This window comes from Diplotaxodon limnothrissa, linkage group LG4, assembly GCF_057381915.1.
Source record: "Diplotaxodon limnothrissa isolate DT_005_m linkage group LG4, D_limnothrissa_male_GT1.1, whole genome shotgun sequence".
Lineage (NCBI taxonomy): Eukaryota > Metazoa > Chordata > Actinopteri > Cichliformes > Cichlidae > Diplotaxodon > Diplotaxodon limnothrissa.
Genome location: NC_140599.1, coordinates 19,564,455 through 19,584,660, shown reverse-complemented (window position 1 = coordinate 19,584,660; position 20,206 = coordinate 19,564,455). Strand labels below are relative to the sequence as shown.

Below are 20,206 nucleotides of genomic sequence, written 5' to 3'. Positions count from 1 at the left end.
TATAAGTACAGCTTTTTTGCTTATTTTGCTCGACTTGAATGGCCTTTTAAATATAGGTTTGCAATGTCCGTCCATCCAACCATTTTCTTACGCTTATCCAGGCCCAGGTCGCGGGGGCAGCAGCCAAAGCAGAGAAGCTCAGACCTCCCTCTTCCCGGCCACCTCTTCCAGCTTGTCCAGGGGAACATCAAGGCGTTCCCAGGCCAGCCGAGAGACATAGTGTCCTAGGTCTGCCCCGGGGACTCCTCCCAGTGGAACACCTCGCCCAGGAGTCATCCTTATCAGATGCCCGGACCACCTCTACTGGCTCCTTTCGATGTGGAGGAGCAGCAGCTCTGCTCTGAGCCCCTCCCAGATGGCTGTACTCCTCACCCTAAGGGAGAGTCCAGCCATCCTTTGGATAAAGCCACCTACCCACAGCTCGTGAGCATAGCTGAGGGTAGGGACGTAGATCAACCGGTAAATTGAGACCTTCGCTTTTACACTCAGCTCTCTCTTCACCACGACAGACCGCATCGTATTGCTGTGCAATCCCACCATCCTCAGATGCATTGTATTGCTGGAAAATAATCCATAGCTTTAATCTACTGTACAGTAACACCAATGCCAATGAGATTAAATGCACTTTCCCAAAAATAAAACCTTTAAAAAAACAATAAAAAACTAAAGCATGTGAGCTGCAGAAGGTATAGCAGGTCCCAACTTTTTCTGCTTGACTTTTCTGTCTGATTGATTTGAGCACAAACCTAACTGACTGACTAATGAAATAATCACATGTTGCAGCTCTGACAAATACAGGCAGAGCAGCTGTATGATGAAAACAAACACAGAAGTCCAGAGTTTACATTTTATCAAAATATCAAATGCCACAAATGCCAGTAGCAGGTGCTGCAGAGCATACTGTGGTACATTCAGTGAGAAGTAGCACAAACACATTTAAAAAACACTGGAAGGCTGGTGGGTGTTGTGGCGTGTGTAAGCATAAAATCAAGGACAGCAAGGCAGAAGAAAAAGAAGGCTTATCAATTCAGCACGGTAGCAGCCACCTATGCCGCAGTCTCTGCAAACGCGTTCACTTTCAGCAGTGTCCGTCTAGCCAAAAAGACTGAGGTAACCATGTCAACGAGATCCCTGTTGTCATCATCACGGCTAATAGCCTACCTTGTTTGCCCATCGTCACCATCCCACAAGTCAAATTCACAGACAGACGAAAAACAAGAACATAAAAGAGGACATGTAGCTGTCAGCGCGGTGCACCAGATCAAAGCAGTAATACACACAAAAGAGCTGGATGTTGTGTGCAGCACACCAAATAATAAACTGCAAAGTAAAACAACAACAACTGAAAAGCACTGCAAGCAGACCGAACAATCAATGTCAGACTGATGCTGAATATTCCTCATTTTCCCCCCATTTTGAACACTATAAACGAACACACACTTTTTTATGAAAGCAATATATTTCCACGTCAATCACATCTGCCACTCTGCTCCCGCTGTGGCTGCAGGTTATTCCTGTCTGAGCCGCACTGAGTTAGAAACTATTTATTGGCCTCAGCAATCATATTCCCTGACCACCCCTGTCTCGCCCGGCTATTGCATGTGTGTGCGTGCGTGTGTGTGTGCGTGTGTGTGTGTGTGTGTGTGTGTGTGTGTGTGTGTGTGCGTGTGCTTGAGTGTGACAGTGAGAGAGGTTGTGGAAGTGACCCAGCAGTCATTTCTCTCACTGCCAAAGGGTTTTTAACACCAGAGAGATCTCCACTCCAGGTGCTGCTTATGACTGAAAGGATAATTTGGAGGTGTTGAAAACACACGCACACACACACACACGCATGCACGCAGGCTATAAAAGCAGCAAAGAGTTGATTTTTATGCTGGCAAAGTAGCACGCTACATTATTTTTAGACATAAGTCACAGTTTTTATTAAGTTACAGGCTGGAAAATTGAAGAGGATTTAGTTCCTCTTGTTTTTATTCATTTCTGTATTTTATGTATATAAGTTTAGATTAGTTATTTATAGTTGGTTTACACAGCTTTGTGTATGTATGTGTACGTATGTGTAATGTGTGTATATAGACACGTGTGTGTGTGTGTGTGTGTGTGTGTGTGTGTGTGTGTGTGTGTGTGTGTGTGTGTGTGTGTGTGTGTGTGTGTGTGTGTGATTTACATTGCTGTGCTTGAGAGCCACCATCTACCGGAACCAAATTCCCTGTATGTGTCTGCACATATACTTGGCCAATAAACACGATTCTGATTTTAAGTAAATCCTTCTGTCAAATAGTGTGATTTGGAATCAGGTAACACTTTATATTACAGCTGGGGCTGGGTAATAAAACAATAAAGATAATAATCGCAAAATAACTTTTTCTCGATGGAAATAGCAGACAAGATTTGTGTCCCAGTTCAAGGATTGCATCCTTCAAAGGTGGATTACATCAAAGCGTGGCGTAGAAGGCAAGATTCATTGCGCCCCAGTGGCAGTGGATCATTTTCTTTTTCAAAACTTTTCAAAATTTATTAAAAAAGAAAAAATAAAAGATGGGAAACAGCCCAAAGAAAGCAGCTGAGAAATAAACTTTTAAAAGTAAGTAATGGGTTTCATACGACTCAGTTATCTAACAGTACAAATAACAAAATGATGAGGAAACTTAAACCTGTGGAGCATGAATCATCAAATTTTTTGAAACTAAATTTTTAATTGTTTAAATTTGATTTTTAATATGTTTTTGCTATATCTGGCTTTTAAAGGTGTTTCAGGGGCTGGAGAGTCACACTGATGATGTAGAAACTTACAGAAACCCATTTATCAAATATAAAACATTCTGCATTACCAATTTACCAATACTGAGTACCAATAACATATCCTAATATGCAGCTTTCACTTTTACCAGGACAAGCCGTTTGTAACATTACGATTTTACCACATTGTAGTTTAAATTTATTGGGATTTTTTAAATTTGTTTCCCCCATTTTCTCCCCCAAAATAGAAAACCTTCAAGGAGGATTTCCAATTTTTTTTCTGGTAAAGGCCTTGGTCTGCGAGTTATCCATCCTGGCTTCTTAAGAGTGAAACATGTAATGCTCCAGAAACATGCTAGAGCATTACCCAAGCCTACTTGTTCCTTCAACTGCTGATGTTGCTGTCAGCTTGGGTTTGCCACATTTATTCAGCTTCTGATGTTTCTCACTGTATCGGGTTGGTTAGCCAGCAGCTTTGTTTTTGTTTTTTACGTCTGGAACTTTTAAGTCCCACAGGATGTTCGCTTTGCTGTCCTTAAATAGTTTGGCGTGTCCCATTGGGACATGGAGACTTCCAACCCAAATTCCACACAGATGTTCTTGTACACTGTCCTAACCTCTTGGTTATGCTTCACTCATATACATCATCTATCTGCTGAGGATACGTCTTGAAGAGTTTGATCTTCCACAACCTCTAGAAACTGCCGGTGACCTTGCCAAACTTGATAACTGGTTTAGGCCTGTGTGACTGAGGTCTAATGGGAAAATTATGGTTCAACAGTGGAAGTGCGCAGGGAGTCATGAGCAGCTTCGGACTGCCCACTGTTGTCAAATGGGGGTAGTGTCAAAAAAATGGTACAAAGCGTCACTAGGTAACTGTTGCTTGTGCTATTGTTGATCCATCAGCTAGCCACAAAGACCTGAAGTGAAAACAAGCAATGAAAAGCAGTCACTGCAGCCACTGTCTGTATTTTTCATGCTGTATTTTTTTTTTTAATCTTTGATGTCTTGTTTTTCTTGTTTTTCCCATTCCCAGTGAGCTCTGTTACTGCTTCCATTCCTGTTCCGACCAACTTGTCCACTAATTAGCATTTGACCAACACACAGAGCATCATTTATGTCAAGCACCTCTCCATAGGCTCCGTGTGGGCAAATACCTCTGTAAACAGACATAACCGTGGTAGCATAAATTAAGCATGAGGTGCTCCAACTAAACTTCCCAACCCTACAGCAATGGTGTATATCTAATTGAACTTCCCCTACATCTAGAAAAATGCTGTAACATTTTCATGTGGTAGATTAAAGTTAAAAATTGAATATGAATACATCCAACATAACTCTGAGACTGAGTACTTTTGTGCAATCAAGTGATTTACAGACAATAATTTAAACCAACCTGTGACGTGTAGCCTGTCTACGCTGACCTCTATCTTGAGGAACAGGCGACCCCGGCGCTCAGTGTGGTCCGTCCCACACAGGCTCGGCACATTGACCACACACTGTTTGTGCACGTTCATGTCGCAGGCTTGAAAGAGACAGGAAACAGAGACAAACATACAGAGGGTTGACTTCATCTGGAAAGGACTTTGTGTTTGGCTTTTTTTTTTTTTGACTTATGCGTGCAGTCATGCAACAATTCATGCTATTGCTAAATGCTAATTTAACACTTGCTGAATTTGAGGTTGAATACTTATATAACAGAAATGTTTAGGGTAAGAGGAGTTACTGTATTTGCATATACTAAAGAAGATGCTGATGTAAACAACATCTTCTGCCCCTGAAGAAAATATACAAAAATAATACATTTTCGAGAAGGAGAACCACAACGCAGGAAGATATACAGAATTACTCCAGTTAGCAAAAGATCAAGATTATTTAATAATTGTAAGTTAAACTTTATCCTAAGCTTTGCTGTGCTTACATAGATGCTGGCAAGAAAGTAAGTTGTGTCACTTTCAGACACATACTGACAAAGATAAAGCCCTTAGCTACTCTACTAGTGCAAAGGGGATGCCTGTGAAGCAGTGCAGCTCTTTCAGATAAAACAGTTATACAAGGCTCAAGTTTGGACACCTTTTGTAAGCTCTGTAAGTCAGAATATTTCCACTGAAATATTAATTAGTTTCTCTATGAGTATTGAAGCATGTTGTGTTTAGGCATCACAGTGACAGAGCCCCTCAAAGAGCTGTATGCTGTGCTAACATGACAAAACATTTATTGCAGAGAGTAATCAGAAATGCCTGTTTCAAGTGGTTAAAAGCAGTAATTAAAAGCACCGCTTGCTTTCTCAAATGTGCTGTCTAGTACTTTAACATCAATAAGTAATCACCACATGGATGTGCTATAATCCCTGTGAGCGGATGAGATCACCATTCAGCGGACTAGCAGTGGGTTGGATGTTGTAGGAAATGTGCTGAATCATGTTACAACATGAGCAAAGGCTGCTGGATTCTAATAATTAAAGATGCTCTTTGTCACGAATCAAAAAGGCAGACGAGAAATGTGTTTTTAATTATTAAATTATCGCCCTGGGATGAGCTAGAGTGCCACCTGACTTTCTTACAGCCTTTCTTCCCCTCTATATACTGCACTTTGTCCTCCTCTCTCTAACCCTCCATCCGTCTCTCCTGCTCTCTTCCCTTCCTTCCTCTTCTTGGCAGGCTTGTCAGGCTGACATGCCGAGAGGAGACAAGGAGAGACGAGAGATGGGGAAGCAGCTCGTAATAGCGATGGCCTCCCCACATCAATTTGTTCTGGTGTGCTCCCATTACCATCTGTGATGAGGCCACCACCAGAGACCCACAGATGGATGGACAGAACAAGAGGAAGGGAGAATGAGGCACGGTGATGGATGAAGAGGCTTTGGGGGGAGGAGGGAACAGGAAATGTACAGTGAAGGATATAAAAGTGGGAGAATCTAAAGAGAAATTTGTTGTTGGAGAAGGAAAAAGAGGTGTGGAAGTAAGTGATCAGGGGAAAATACCAGGGACAGTGGAGGGGAAAGGAAGGAAAGAAGTGGAAGGGAAAGGAGACTTTAAATGAGGGAAATATGGTGCCGGATCGGGGTCATACATGCAAAGAAAAGGAAGAAGACTTGAAGGAGGAGCGTGGGTGGAAAGAATGGGAGCACACAGAAGACTCAGCAGGGCAGGATAGTGAATTGTGCCTGGGCTGCAGATGTGTCTGAGTGTAGTACAGTACCAGCCTATTCCCATCTGTTCTCATTAGGTGCGGCTCTAGGACGTAAACCGGCACAGCGTGTTTGACACGGCCGCGCTCTGCACGCTCACATGCACACATGTGAACAAGGTGATACTCACTGTCACATTTCATCCCTTGGTGGATGAGCCCATACAGCAGCGAGCCACAGTGGTCACAGAAGGTTGGACTGCCGTATGTGTGAATCTTGAACTTGTGCTTGCTTCTGGGGTCCTGGGCAACAAAGACAGAAAACAGTAAGATGATTACAGCGAGTCACACCTCATTTCTTTTTATTTTGACTTTCTTTTTCAAAGCGGTCTTGAGCAATAGTTTTTGAAAGTTTAAAGTTTTACTTTGGACATTGGCTGCTTTTTCACTTATTTTCAGTTCAGTCCTTGACCACGACCATTTTCAGAGTATTTTTGTATTTGTTAATCCATTTAACACTGACCCATGAATCATTCAAACATAAAAAAGAAACAAGAACAAATCCAGCAACGAGCTGCCACAGGACCTGAGGGGTGAGTCCACAGCCATCTGTAAAACACAGTGTAGGCTTTGTAATGGTTTGATCCCAAACACACTGCCAATGCAGTAAAAAGCATACATGGATAGAAAAACACATCAGTCATATCAGTCGTGGATTGGTCTCTCCAGATGCTGGATCTCAACATTACTGATGCACTGTGGGATCATCTTAACAGAGAAAAGAACAAAAGGCAGCCGACCCCCAAGAAGAGCTTTGAATGGCCTTAAGGAAGCCTGGAAAACTATTCCTGAAGACAACTTAAGGAAATGACAAGAACGCTGACTAGAAAGTCAGGCTGTGTTAAAGAATAAAGGTGGTCGTATCAAATATCGACTTTCAAGCTTGTTAGAATTGTATAAAATCTTCTTTTGCTTTTATGCGTTTCACTGTATGCTTGTTTCAATAAATCTCTGCACATAGTTCCCCATTTTCCTACCCAATTAAAAAGAAATCAGTGGTAGCTCAAGACTTTGCCACAGTACTGTATGTAACTGATGCTAGGATAGATACAATGTTAACCAGCTTCCTCAACAGTATTGAATACATTGTACATGCCAATTTTTAAGCTTGGAGTTTCTGATCAACTATGACAGCGGCGCTCAGCCTCCAGGCCACGTACCGGTCCGTGAGTCGTTTGGTACCGGGCCGCGAAAGTTGAGGCTTGGGTGTGAAATGTACGGTTTTCAGGGTTTTTATCGCTAACTCTGTTTCCCGGGGTCTTTTCCTGTGTTGTAGTTGTGTGTCTTATTTTGAAAGAAATATTTACACGTTACCATAGCGACCAGAGAGCATTAAGGGGCAGAAAGGAGGATGTTACTCTCAATGTTGTTAGCGCATTTCAGGAGGACGCTGCTAATAAAGTTACACAATTACACAGTGAATTCGCATTTATTATTATATTTACAAAATACCACAGATTTTGACTTGGTTGTATCATTTTATTTTGTTGTATTTGTCTGCGACACCTTAAAGGCCGGTCTGTGAAAATATTGTCAGACATTAAACCGGTCCGTGGCACAAAAAAAAGTTGGGACCGCTGAACTATGACATAAGAATCTTAGAAAAACATGGATTGCAGCTTAAGAATTTCTTTGCAACATGTTAAATCAACATTTCTTCCAATGTGTTCACCAGGTTAGCTAATTTCCACAGTCACCACAAAATAAACATAGCTATAATTAAAGGCCTGCAAATGAGGGTGGATAAACCCCCACCAGCATTGCCTCCATCATTCTGAAATGTGTCAGAGTGGCTGGATGTGTAATTATCCAGGCCACTGACTGAGTAAGTGGGCCCGCATCATTGAAAAATGCCCTTTTCTCCACAAACACGCTAAATCAGATAAACAAGAAAATGACAGAAGAAGAGCGCGAGAGAGATGACAGCAGAGGGAGGGCGGAGGAAAGCCTGTGTGTGAAAGAGGAGGGAGCCGTTAGGGTGTGATTGGCAGGGGAATGACTCAGTGGCGTGAGGGTTCCAGAAAAGTCTAATTAACATGTTCTTCTTTTAGTAAGCATGCCTATTTTTACCCCTTTCCTCCAGCCTTTCTTCGAGGCTTTTCTTGTGAGGAAAAAAAAAGACGTAAAAAAAGATGGCGTTTTGGTCAGGCCCTTGTGTCCCGACTGTCTTTTCTCTCGGGTATTCTGCAGACCATTTTTACCTACTTATTGTTGCATGAACACTTCTTCCTCTCCATTATTCAATTGTTGGAACAGTGAATTTATCCTAAAAGAGACTTGCTGAGAGAACTGCAGACACCAGGGACCCAAACAGCAACTGAAGAGAGCTCACATCTCTCTGCTCTCTGTTCCCGTGCCTTTCTTTGTCTTTATCCAGCTTTTTCCTCACTCCTTTCCCCAGCAATCTGTGGACAGGGAGCCCAGGAAGTTTCTTGCTTTTTCTGAAGCTTTTATAGGTTTTCTCTCTTTAACGCTATGTCACTGTCTCTTTGCTTTTGCTCCCACTCTTCTCAGGAGCTAAGGCTGTAATAAAATTGTATTTTTTTCTCATGTACTTGCAGCCCGAGTCTTTAACTCAGGATTGCAGGAAGAGGCAGGGCGTGAAAACATAATGTGTTTAGTAACCTTGGATTCCGAACAATGTACTAGTGAAGGCGCACAGATAAGTGCAGATGCACATCATAACCAAAATCTAATACTTGCACAGGCTCAAACTAATTTCTCTCTCCCTCTCTTTCTGGCTCTCTTTTGAACTGCCTGGCGATCTCTAATAAGCAAGATGATGATATAAGACATCATAACACCATCAGTATCTCAAAATCACCACATACTTGCCCCAAAACCTCTCTTAAAGTTAGAATAGAATAAATTAAGCGTACGTAGCATAACCCACCTGGACTTCCTGCTCAAAACCAATACCAATACCAACATTAGCAGTATCCACAGCACCACCAGATCCCAAAATGTTGATTCTGTTCATCTGGAAGTAGTGTTTTCAGTAGGAAAAATGTTGCATCACTCATCCAAGTGACTTCTTCAGTCTCAGCTGACTGCAGGTTTCCCCAATCTGTTTATAAGATTGGGGAAAATGCTGAAAACGCTACGTCGCTACATCGCTACGTCCAGATGAACAGAATCAACTTTTGGGGATTTACTTACCTGGATGATTGAGCATGCATCAAGAAGCACCACCAAATGTTCATTACAGAAGATGGAAGTGCAGATAAAACCTTCTTTTGGCGAAAGTGACTAATTTGTATTATTTTTTTCAACTAGTATAAACCAATGCAAATCAGGCGATTGCACATTACACACTGTTTGAGATGATCATGAATCATAGAACATGGCTAACACCATTAGCAGGATCTCTCTTGTACAGATGTTTCAGATCTCCAAAAAAGAAGGAAAAAGAACAACAAGTTGTTTCTTTCTTTGTTGTGATTAGGTTTCAAAAACACTAATATGCATAATATTTAAATGTACAAACACTTGAAGAGGCAGCACACTTGGCAGCTTTTGATTGTGGCCCACGCTGCCACATTTAAAAAATAAAAAAAATCCACAGTTTGGTTGAGTGAACACACAGTTATGGATGTTTTTCATTTTTTCCACCAGAGTCAGAGGGCCCGTGTTGCTTGATGTGAGTATGAGGCACAAAGCCTTAATATCTCAGGGAAACCTTTGCCGTTAGCACTGCATGGCTTTTTCGACTGGCCCGTTCAGCCTTGGGATCCCTATTCACCAGCTGGACCATTGTTTCCACATCACCTTTGAATCAAGCTGCTTTTTTCCGTCTCTCATGGTCTGTCAACTCAGAGGCTGCTAAACAAATCACATGTAGTGGTAAAAGTCACCAGCAGCACACTGTGGTGGCTCTGATCTCATCTGTGTTAGTCTATAACACTATTTTTAAAGTTAAACTGTTTCTCTGGCTTCAACCGGACCGTTTTTCTTTGTTTGCTCTCCCAAAATCTCTATTAGTGTCATTTTATATCCAGTATAAATTCTGAAAATTAAATATTGCCTAAATATTACCTGATGACACCGGCGCGTTCTAATCTTTTCCATCTGGTGATGCAGATAATGAATTAAAACAATCCTGAGCTGTTTCTTTACACAGAGGTTTTTGGCCCTCTGGGCCTTTTAAAAGTGTCAAGTCATTCATCGCTGGGTGCTGAGAGAAACACTGAAAGATATTCGTACTTGCTTTGTTCGCTTAGAAGCAAACATGCACATCAACATCGACTGGAGCTTTCAATAGCGGCGTTCTACAGGTGACTTGTTTGTCTGCTACTCAGTTTTCATTGTTGTTGAAGCCGCTATGAAAAACATGATTCACAGTTCATCAAGAGACAGTCAAAAACGTAAGGAGGTTAGTCACAGAGCCCAGGCACTGGAAAATAAAATTCACAAAACCACGCTTGCATAATGCACAAAATAAAAACATCTGAAAGTATCAAACCTATTTGACAGGTCATCCTTTTAGCCTCAAACACCCTCTCAGTTATTTGAATACAGGACTGTGCTGAGGAAAGGTGTTATCAGATGAACCGCATTAATACTAACAAACAGAGCTGTGGACTTAAAAATGGGAGGTTTGGCTGTGGTGAGTCAAGATGCTTCTGCTGCTGCTGAGTTTCTCAGAGCGTAACAGGTAACAGTAACAATAACTAACAATAATCTATCTATCTATCTATCTATCTATCTATCCACACACGTAAGGTGGAACAGTGGTTGCCTCACAGCAGGAGGATTTGGGTTGAGAATCCACCGGGTGGCTGAGGCCTCTCTGTGTGAAGTCTACACGTTCTCCCCGTGCTTGTGTGGGTTCTCTCCGGGTACTCCAGCTTTCTCCCACAGTCCAAATGCATGTTAGGCTGATTGGTGATTTCAAACTGCCTTGGGATAGACTGGCAACCTGTCCAGGGTGTACCCCACCCCTTGCGTTTGGACATCTGGACTCGCAACCCCGTGACCTTGAACTGGATAAGTGGTTAAGAGGATGGATGGATGGCAAAAAACACTTTTCCAGTTCGGGATGTTTTGGGTAATCATATCCTATACTTTATTCTGCAGAACTGCTCAGATTCGATTGTTTACAACACTCTCGGCACTGTCTGCAGCACATGTGGCAGCAGAGGATGACAGTAGTGTCTCTTCAGTATAAGCTGCTAACCAATTTATGAAATACAGTGCTGGAAAGTTATTAAACAATGACCTCATCATTTACCCTGTCCAAAATAACTCTAGTTGTATGTATAAACATGCATACATGTGTGACTGTAACTAATTTTGTGGAACATAAAGCAATCCATCCATCTTCTTCTCTTTATGCAATTTGGGGGTCACTGAGGGGCTGTAGCACACCCCAGTGGTCACGGGGTGAGAGGCTGGTTGCCAGACTCACACCCCAGTGGTCATGGGGTGAGAGGCTGGTTGCCAGACTGTTGCAGTGCTAATACAGACAAATGTAGGAAGCGAGGAAGGAACTCGCTTTTCGGGGCTTTGAAGCCGACTGCTGTTTGCTTGCAGACATTCTAGACTATGGTTGCCTGGGTAACCCTCTAATGTATTTACTGCCATTAAACATGTCAATCAACAGTATCCCGCGCTCTGCCTGGAAGTTGAGAAAAGTTAGTCTCACCCATCTTGATCCACGTTGCCAGGTCACTCACTTTCTGCACTTCCACATAGGAAGGCCCCCAGGCAGCTGACAAGTCTAGGATCTTCTTACTATAAAGCAACAGTGCTAAACACAGCAGCACTGTGCTGCCCAATCCTCAGCTGTCAAAAAACATGGCAAGGCTAAAAAAGGGTGGTGCTGCCAGATGGAACAAAAGAAAGTCAGTCCGATGCAGCTCAGTCCCAGATGGCTGCAGCGTGTAGTCAGCCATGAATCTCTGCCAGGAATCGTATGACTTTCATGTTGCCTAATCTGACACAGTGATATCAACAGGCAACCTTTTTTAAGTGTTTATATAATTTAAAGTTAAAAGTACTTCCATGGGAAATTTGTCAGGAGAATTGGGACCAACAGCAAAAGGTTCTTTAAGGTTCACCTGGCCCAGGTTAACAGAGAGACACTTTGTGGAGGTAGAGGAAGTTCACCAGACAGGAGGTGTGACCTCAGCCTACTCCATTATCCTGTCAGGTCTGATCTCAGCGCTCCGCTGCAGTCGCAGGTCTCTTACTGGGAAAAGTAGCACGAACCTCCTCGAAGCAAAACTTCGGAACTGAATGTCAGATCTTCGCTTTAACACGAACAGATTGGAGAACTGAAATGGTTTAATGATTTAAGTCAGCAAAGCTCCATCAGGAATTGTTTTTCTGTTCATCGTTTTACTTTTTATTTATTTATTTTCTTTATTTGTATTTATGCGCTCCACAATCACACACTAGATAACAGCAAAACGGTCCCCAGACATCACTGGGGGGAATTAAATTCCTCAAAAACACCAACAGAGAAAAACAATGAAACTACAATTAAATTAAAAGACCAGAATCATACTGTGTTTATGCAAGAATGTGCATGCTCGTGTGAGTGCCTGTGTGCATGTTGGAAAAAGGCACCTGGGGTAACAAAGTGAACAACTGTACAGTTGCTATGGTGATAACGGGCTGGAGAAAATGCAGTGATAGATTGAAAGCAGGCAGGAAAAAAAACTAAGAGAAAGAGAGAAGGAGGTTTAATAAAATTAAGCATGTGCTGTGCAACTATGAAGAGAGTCTGGTTAGAAGTAAAGGAACAAGAAGAAGAAAAGAAAGAGTGCCAATCTCATAGCCAGATACACGTGATGAAATGCTCCCTTTTCTTCCAAGCTCAAGGTCAGGTGAAAGAAAGGACTGCGCAGGGTTGTTTTTAGCTGAGAGAATCATCAGTTATTCTCTGCCGGTAGAGTGGAACCCAAAACAACCAGTGTTGTCAGGCTCGCCCAAACAAACACTGCCCAGAGCTTCGGCTGAACAGGCGCTAGTCTGACCCGCGATGGTGAAGGGCACACACTGCTTATTGCACTCTGTGACTGCATTAAAATGAGTGTGCCTCAGTGTTTGTGTGCGCATCTGTCTGTTAGAGTGTGTATGATGGTACGAGCACCAGAAAAACAAAAAGGAGAGAAACCAGCGCAAAAGAAGAATTAATAGAAATAGAAATAATAGAAGGAAAAAAAAGATAGAGGTCTACCAATGTGGAGACAAAGAGAGACACATGGACAAAAAAGGAGAACGATGGCAGAGAGAAAGTTGAGCGGCGTTTGTGTGCGAGTGTGTTTGTGGGTGGGCGGGTTTGTTGCATCAAAGTAATACCAAATCTCCAGGCCAAGAGTTGAGACTTTCCACATTCAAGCCACCGTGGGCTTTAGTGAACTGGCTGGCGTACACAATGCCCAGACAACTATTTACACAGAGGGACGATCCACAGTGACAGTCAAAGTGAATCAAAGGCACAAGAAAACATTTTAAGCTGGGATTAAAAGGTATGGAAGCCCAGAGAGGCAAGGGGTGAAAAACTTTTGCAGGAATTATCTTTTATAATGTATTTAGTGTAATTTATTTTGTCTCCGTTATATGTGTTCACTATTTCCTGTGGTTCCCCTGTCTCTGACTGCATGTCTCAGTGTTACTTTAAAGATTAGTTTTCTCTTGTGTCTTGTTTTGATTTCACTTGCTGCTTTTGTTCCTTTGCCTCTGCTGTGATTGTCTGCCAGAGGCGATTTATACTTCTGTGTTAAAGCTACATGCACAAACCCCTCTGAAACCCTGCACTGTAACCTCACGGCCGCCTCCCTGGAAATGTAACCACTCGTCACATCAGTGCAGCCCACCGTTGTGCCTGGCCTGTTTAGGACAGTCAATTTGTCCATTTCCTGCCACTTTTTTCTTTTCTGTGTTAAATCTGCACACTAGGTATGTTGTAATTGTAAACCCCTCTGAAACCTCACATCATAATCCGACTTGGACCTCCAAGGAATTGCAAACATGGCGTCAATATAACGACAAAAAGCGAGGACCCAAAGGGGGGGAGAAATAAATCCCAACATTTTACTTGTTTCTATCACGTCTGGCACCACTTACCAAACACCAGGACACAACCACAAGGTAATTAACACATAGTGCACCAGCACAAGCATGAACGTCAGCCATTCATGTGATGAATAGTAATGACAATGATGTGGGAAGCTTGCATAGCTCATGTGGCCGACGTCACGCTGGAAGATTCATCGCAAAAGTCTAAATCAAACATGAGTTTCACTGGAGGTCTCAGGCCCACAGATCAAGAAAACAGCTGGCAACTGGTCGCTAGAAGGGGGGGGGAAAAAAGCATGTTTCAGCTGCAGAGAAGGTGCTGCATCAAGAACCCCCTTGGTACCTTTGGTTGCTTGCAGGTTGCTAGCGACTTTCTCAGGGAAAACTCGCCAACTACTCAACGAGTAAATGTAAACAGACACCATTCGCATTCAAAGTAAAAGCTGAGCCTTTTGAAATCTAAGTTACCACTTAACGTGTATACCCCTACTTGCCAAACGGTGGGGATAAACACCCTTCTCTTTAGTGGTTGCCATGGAGTCGCAGACCAGTCTTTAGGCTTGTGTGACTGAATTGCGTTCACCTGTCTCTTGTTCCCACTCCAGGGTTATAATCCTGTCTTTCCTCTCGTCTTTGTCAGAGCATCATTGTTGAGTTTCCCCTCTTCCTGTTCCCCGTGCTCCTACACATACTCTAGAGTCATCAGAACTCTCCAGAATCATACCACATATTAAAACAAATGGAATAAAGATTTGGACTGAGAAATATATGCTTCATCATGGGTTCTTTTAGGATTTCTAGTCATCGTGAGTAAAATAAATTACAGTTCTAGTACTGCCATGTCAAATACGATCACCAAACCGTAACTTGTCTACCAGTTCACACTGACTTTATCCCTCTTTCTCATTCACCCATGCATAAAACACGCACACACTTAGCTATACAGATACAAACCCTGACAGCCACCCGAGTCCTGGGGTGGGGTTTTGCTTCAAGCAATCAATCGTATCACAGAGACTAATCTGTCATCACTGATAAAAACAATAATGAAGCCGTGACTCAGTATGAAAGAAAAAGAAGACAGAGGACAGAGGGCGGCAGAGCTGACACGAGCTATATCAACAGCAGAAAAACTACTTGAGACGAGCAGAATAAGACTTAGAGAGAAGGAGGTCAGGCGATAAAAGGGGGGAAAAAAACCCAAAACTTGTCAAAGGTCATTGAAAACTAGAAAGCGCTGCTGATTTAAAAACAGCATAATGAGTTGCTCTTTATCATGTCGCCGCTTTTATTATCTCCCAGCTAACGTTTCACCCATCAAAGAAGACTCACAGTGACAACTGTGCATGCATTTGCTGTCTCCGGGTTCATCTGTATCTTCAAATCATGCTTGTAAAGGTACCTCTATCCATCACTGATTTAATTAGAGCTATCCCATCTCTCTCTCTCTCCACCTGCAGCTCCTGAGTGTTTACTGGACCATTGTTATCAGACTATCCCTCTGTAAGCCGCATTATGTTAAAGACCGATTTACAGCCAGGCAATCCAAAGTGGAAATTTTTAAACAGATACTGGAGGATATTTGTATTTAAAAAATGTTAGCCCCGAGGTTGCTTCATGGAGACTTTATTTTGCAGTATTTTGCCATTTCCGAGCTCCCTGATGTTATATGAAGTGATGGAGTGTAAGGGTGTTTTCACCCCATGGCCTGCCTGTCCCAGCGGCAGCATAATACACGTCTCGTCAATGCGTCGTTTGTTGTGTGCCTCCTCTGATTACATGCCTTTCTGGTCTTTTTAGAGATTCAAACATCAAAAAGCATTAGTATATCATGGTTCTCGCATACATGAAAGGATGCACTGCTGCATGCGTTCACGCAGGCACACAGACACACACCGGGAGTGTGCGAACAAGCTCATTAGTGAGGAATGGTACAGAGAGCAATGAGAGCAACTTTCCAGTGATTCTTTAATATGAATTGTGCAGTTGGATATCTAGCTGAAGCCATGAGAAGACTTATTAGTCTTGAGCGTCTCATATGGCTTATGGTGCACACCAGTGAAATTACCAGAACAGTCATAGAAACATAATCCGTTAAAAAAAGATGTTTCAAAAGTGAAATTACAAATTCTGAAGAAAACTGTTGGTTTGTATTAGGTTATTTATACATCAGGTTTTCTTCTTTATTACTATTTCGGTATCATTTTCTTGTTGTAGATGATTGATGTGGTGAGAAGAGTTTAAAATAACAGCCTGATTAACAGACCATCAACCTGGCAATTACCAGTCTTCCCCCATACTTCCGGGTCTACTTTTATAGCATTATTATACACCCAGCCTGCAGTTAATTACATGCACCTATCCAAGGTGCATGTAATAATCTGAAAGAGCAGCGCTGCAATAAAATGCTTTTATAAAAAGCTTTATAAAAAGCTATAATGTAGAAGTTAAGCACCTCTAAAACAAATTTAAACTTCAGGTTGCTGTTCCTGATTAAGGAACTCTTAATCTGTTTTCAAAAAAGCAAAATAAAAAGGAGAAGAGAAGAAAAAGCAGATTACAGAGATTATATTGTGTGGAAGTGTCGTCATTTCTGTAGTTATCCACGGTGATCACATAGTTAACCACACCCTGATGACTACAATCCTACAGTGCTTCAGTAATGTTGAGGTCTGGGCTCTGAGGAGGCCAATCCATGACTGATAGTGTTGCAGTGTGCTTTTTTTTATCCAGGTATGCCTTTACTGCATTGGGAGCATGTTTGAGATCACTGACATGCTGAGAATTGAAGCTGTTGCCAATCATATGCATTCCAGGTAGTTTTGCATAGTGCTAATGATAATTTTCTATATTCATAAATTCCATAAATTCTGAGAAGATCCTTAACACCACTGACTGGAGCCCTAAACCATTACAGAGCCTCTGCAGTGTTTTACAGTTGTACCTCTCGTCTGACCTCTAAACACAACACTCAAGCACATCTTGGTTGGTTGTAGGACTAGCCTTACTCAGGGCTGATACATATGGAAACACAACCAGGTTCTCAGGTGTCTAGCCGAGAAAGTTGAGCCCAAAAGAAAATCCATCATCGCTCAACCTTTCATAAACCAAGAGGAGCGTCAGTTTTCATCAACATTTGTCCGGGAAGGAGACAAGCTGAGGACAAGCCCCTCAAACCCAGATTTGGGCCCACTGAAGGTTGCCAGGGATTGGCAGATGCAAACAGACTTGGAACAGAGGCTAATTTTTCCCCACAGAGATCGTAACAACAACTTTGCGACCAGACCTCGTCCTTTGGTCTAACTCCCAAAAACTTGCGTACATCACTGAGCTGACGGTACCATGGGAGGAAGCAATTGAGGAAGCGTTTGAGTGTAAGAAGCTGCGGTATGCCAACTTGGCAGCTGAGGCAGAGGACAGAGGCTGGAAGATCAAGGTGGAAGTGGGGTGCAGGGGCTTTGTTGCCAGTACAACAGCAAAACTGCTTAGAGAGATTGGGATCAGAGGACAGGCGCAACGGCAGGCTATAAGAGAACTAGCTAACACTGCTGAGAGGACCAGTCACTGGCTATGGTTAAAAAGGGCTGACAGCACTTGGGCAGCTAAGGCAGTCAGCTAACCGCGAGAGAAAAGAAATATTCCGCTCTTTTCCCCTCTGCTCTTCTTCCCTTTTCTGGGAGGCAGTGGGGAGGTAGAGCGTACAGCCCGATCCAGCGGGGAGGTGTGGGAAGCCAGATCGGGCGCCCCTTTCCGGCTCTCCTCTCTGCTCTCTCCTATCTTGTCCCTCTTGTCTTACTTCTCTCTATCACCTTTTGGGTCTGCCATTACATTTTATATTCTTTTATTCTATTATATTTTATATTCTTCACTGTTTTGTCCAGTTTCCTCAAATTGTCTTAAGGATGCACTGCACACCATGCTGAGACAGGGCTGTGCGATATGACCAAAATCTCATATCCCGATATAAGACATTTATCGTCCTGACAACGATATAAATCACAAAAATGTAACATTTTCTGTAAATTCTGTGACTCTTGGGCAACTCGACTTGCGTGAAGTGTTTTCAGCTGGGCATCCTTTACCTGGAGTCCAGTGTTTTAACCGATGCATGAAACTGTACATTTTTAGACATAAGTTGTAACGGCCACCACTTTCTTTCGAAGTTTGAGTCTAAGGCTTATTTTTTAGCACCTGATGTCTCTGAATTTTGCTTCTCATCTGTAAACTCTCTGCATACTCTTTCACATGATTCAGATTATTTGGAAAAGTCTCAACAGGAGCTTGAGCTTTATTGTGAAAGTGTTACGTGAAAAACAAACAAGCGGACGGCAGAGCCACGCGATGGTTTTACCATCATTGTTGCTAACGACAGCACGTAAAAACAGGCGCTTGTCTGTCCGTACTGTTGTTATATTAAATATAAGAGAAAGAGAGAACTTTAAGAAATTAATATAGCCACTACAGTGACCATCAAAAGCTGAAAATATATTGCTGTAAACAGTTTATTTTACGAAACAAACAATAGCGTAATAGGAAACGATAGACGTTTTTATATCGTCATCTGATATATATATCGTTATATCGAACAGCCCTATGCTGAGATATGTAAAAGTTTTTGCTAATAGTTCTTTATCCTGTTGGTCCAAAAAAATTATATTTTATACCTGTGTTGTCTTTGTCATTATCTGCACATTTATGCAGCCAATGTCCAAAGAAACCATTTTTTTTAAAAGTGCTCCTTGGATACAAAGGACCTTTGCAAAACCTTTGCATAGTACTGTAAATAGGAGGATTAAAGGATCAAAAACAGCTTAGACTGGACTGTCCCACCTCAAGTTGGTAGAACAAGGCAGCCACTCATCTTGGAAACTAAATACAGCCACTGTTCACAAGTGATCCTTGCAAATGTCTGCTCCCTATATATCTTCACTTGTTTTACCAAGGCATAATGCATCACAGATGATGCCTCAGAAATATTCACAGGAAATTTATCACGAACGACAGAGCCATCACACGCTCGTTACACTCATAATCGTAGAACTATTGATCGTGTCCTCAATCCACGCTTCACATTACTGCCTGGTTGGAGATGAACAAACTGCCTCATTGACTCTGTTGTATATAGTATAAGGCTGTATGTGAGGCCAGGGCACTGATGATATTTATGAATATGAGCAAGTTTAAAATGACAACAAAGCACGGCTCAAGTTTGTCAGTTTCAAATAAAAACTTCATTGCAAATGAAAGCATTCTGTTTTTAAACACATATAAGACCAAATTTTACTTAAGAACTAAATGTGTAGACACACACACAGATAAAACACACAGAGTAAAATGAGTACAGAGTAAAATCAAACCGAGCAGACACAGGTGTTCGGCCCTTAATCCTTTCCCGTTGCTATCTAATTAGCAGATCTAGTGTTGAGATCCATTCAAACTGCACCTCTGAGCCGCGCACACGCTTTCATCACAACCCAACTTTCATCATCAAACAGAGCGTTTAATTAGATTGACTAGGATATGAGGCCTGCTTTTATATGCGCGTGGGTTGCCCTTTCTGTGGCATGAACTGTAGCTACAGTCCTTTGTTGCTTCAATTCGCACAAAGGCCAAAGCGGGGTCTTTAACCTGTGAGAGTATCATCACTTCCTGTTTGCGCCTCCATATGACTAGGGGTCTCTGCGGCAGCAGTTATCAGGCTCCATTAGGAGACACTGGTGGCAATAGCTCCATCTCGGCTCATTGGTAATTGAGCTAAATGGCTGTGAGAGAGGATGAGTTGTTCAGAGGATAGTTGACTTTGTCGAGAGGTAGTGGAGAATCCCACTTAGTGTAACAGAAATCCACTGTGCCTATATCTGGCCTGCACTTATGCCTACATGCAATATGTAAACACAGACAACTACTGCTTCAGCACATCGAGGACTGTGGTGAGGACAGGTTGACTGATGCAGTCCAGTAGGAGTCTCTGATGATGTTTGCAGACTATATGTTAGATTGCTGTGTTGTGGGTTTTAGAGAAGACAGTATTAACCAAAAGACAGGAGGCCAAACTGGAGGTGGCAGAGTTTAAGATTTTCATTGGGAGTGATCAGGTACATCGGGGGGACAGCTCAGGTTGAGTCAATCTGGAGACAGACTTAGAGATGTAAGGTTGAAATGATTCGGACATGTGCAGAAGAGGGATAGCGGATATATTAGACAAAGGGCGTTGAAGATGGAGCTGCCAGGCAGGAGGAAAAGAGGAAGACCT

At 42.4% G+C, this 20,206-nt stretch overlaps 1 protein-coding gene across 3 annotated transcripts in view; it reads right to left on the bottom strand.

Moving 5' to 3' along the window:
- prkcab (protein kinase C, alpha, b) overlaps positions 1–20,206 on the bottom strand; it is a 116,366-nt gene that overhangs the window by 30,632 nt on the left and 65,528 nt on the right. For all 3 annotated transcript variants that reach the window (XM_085352396.1, XM_085352397.1, XM_085352398.1), the window contains exons 4-5: positions 6,060–6,171; positions 4,136–4,264 (exon numbers count right to left, since the gene is read on the bottom strand). In XM_085352396.1, coding sequence (XP_085208522.1) covers positions 4,136–4,264; positions 6,060–6,171 — 241 coding nt within the window. The remainder of the gene's footprint in view (positions 1–4,135; positions 4,265–6,059; positions 6,172–20,206) is intronic.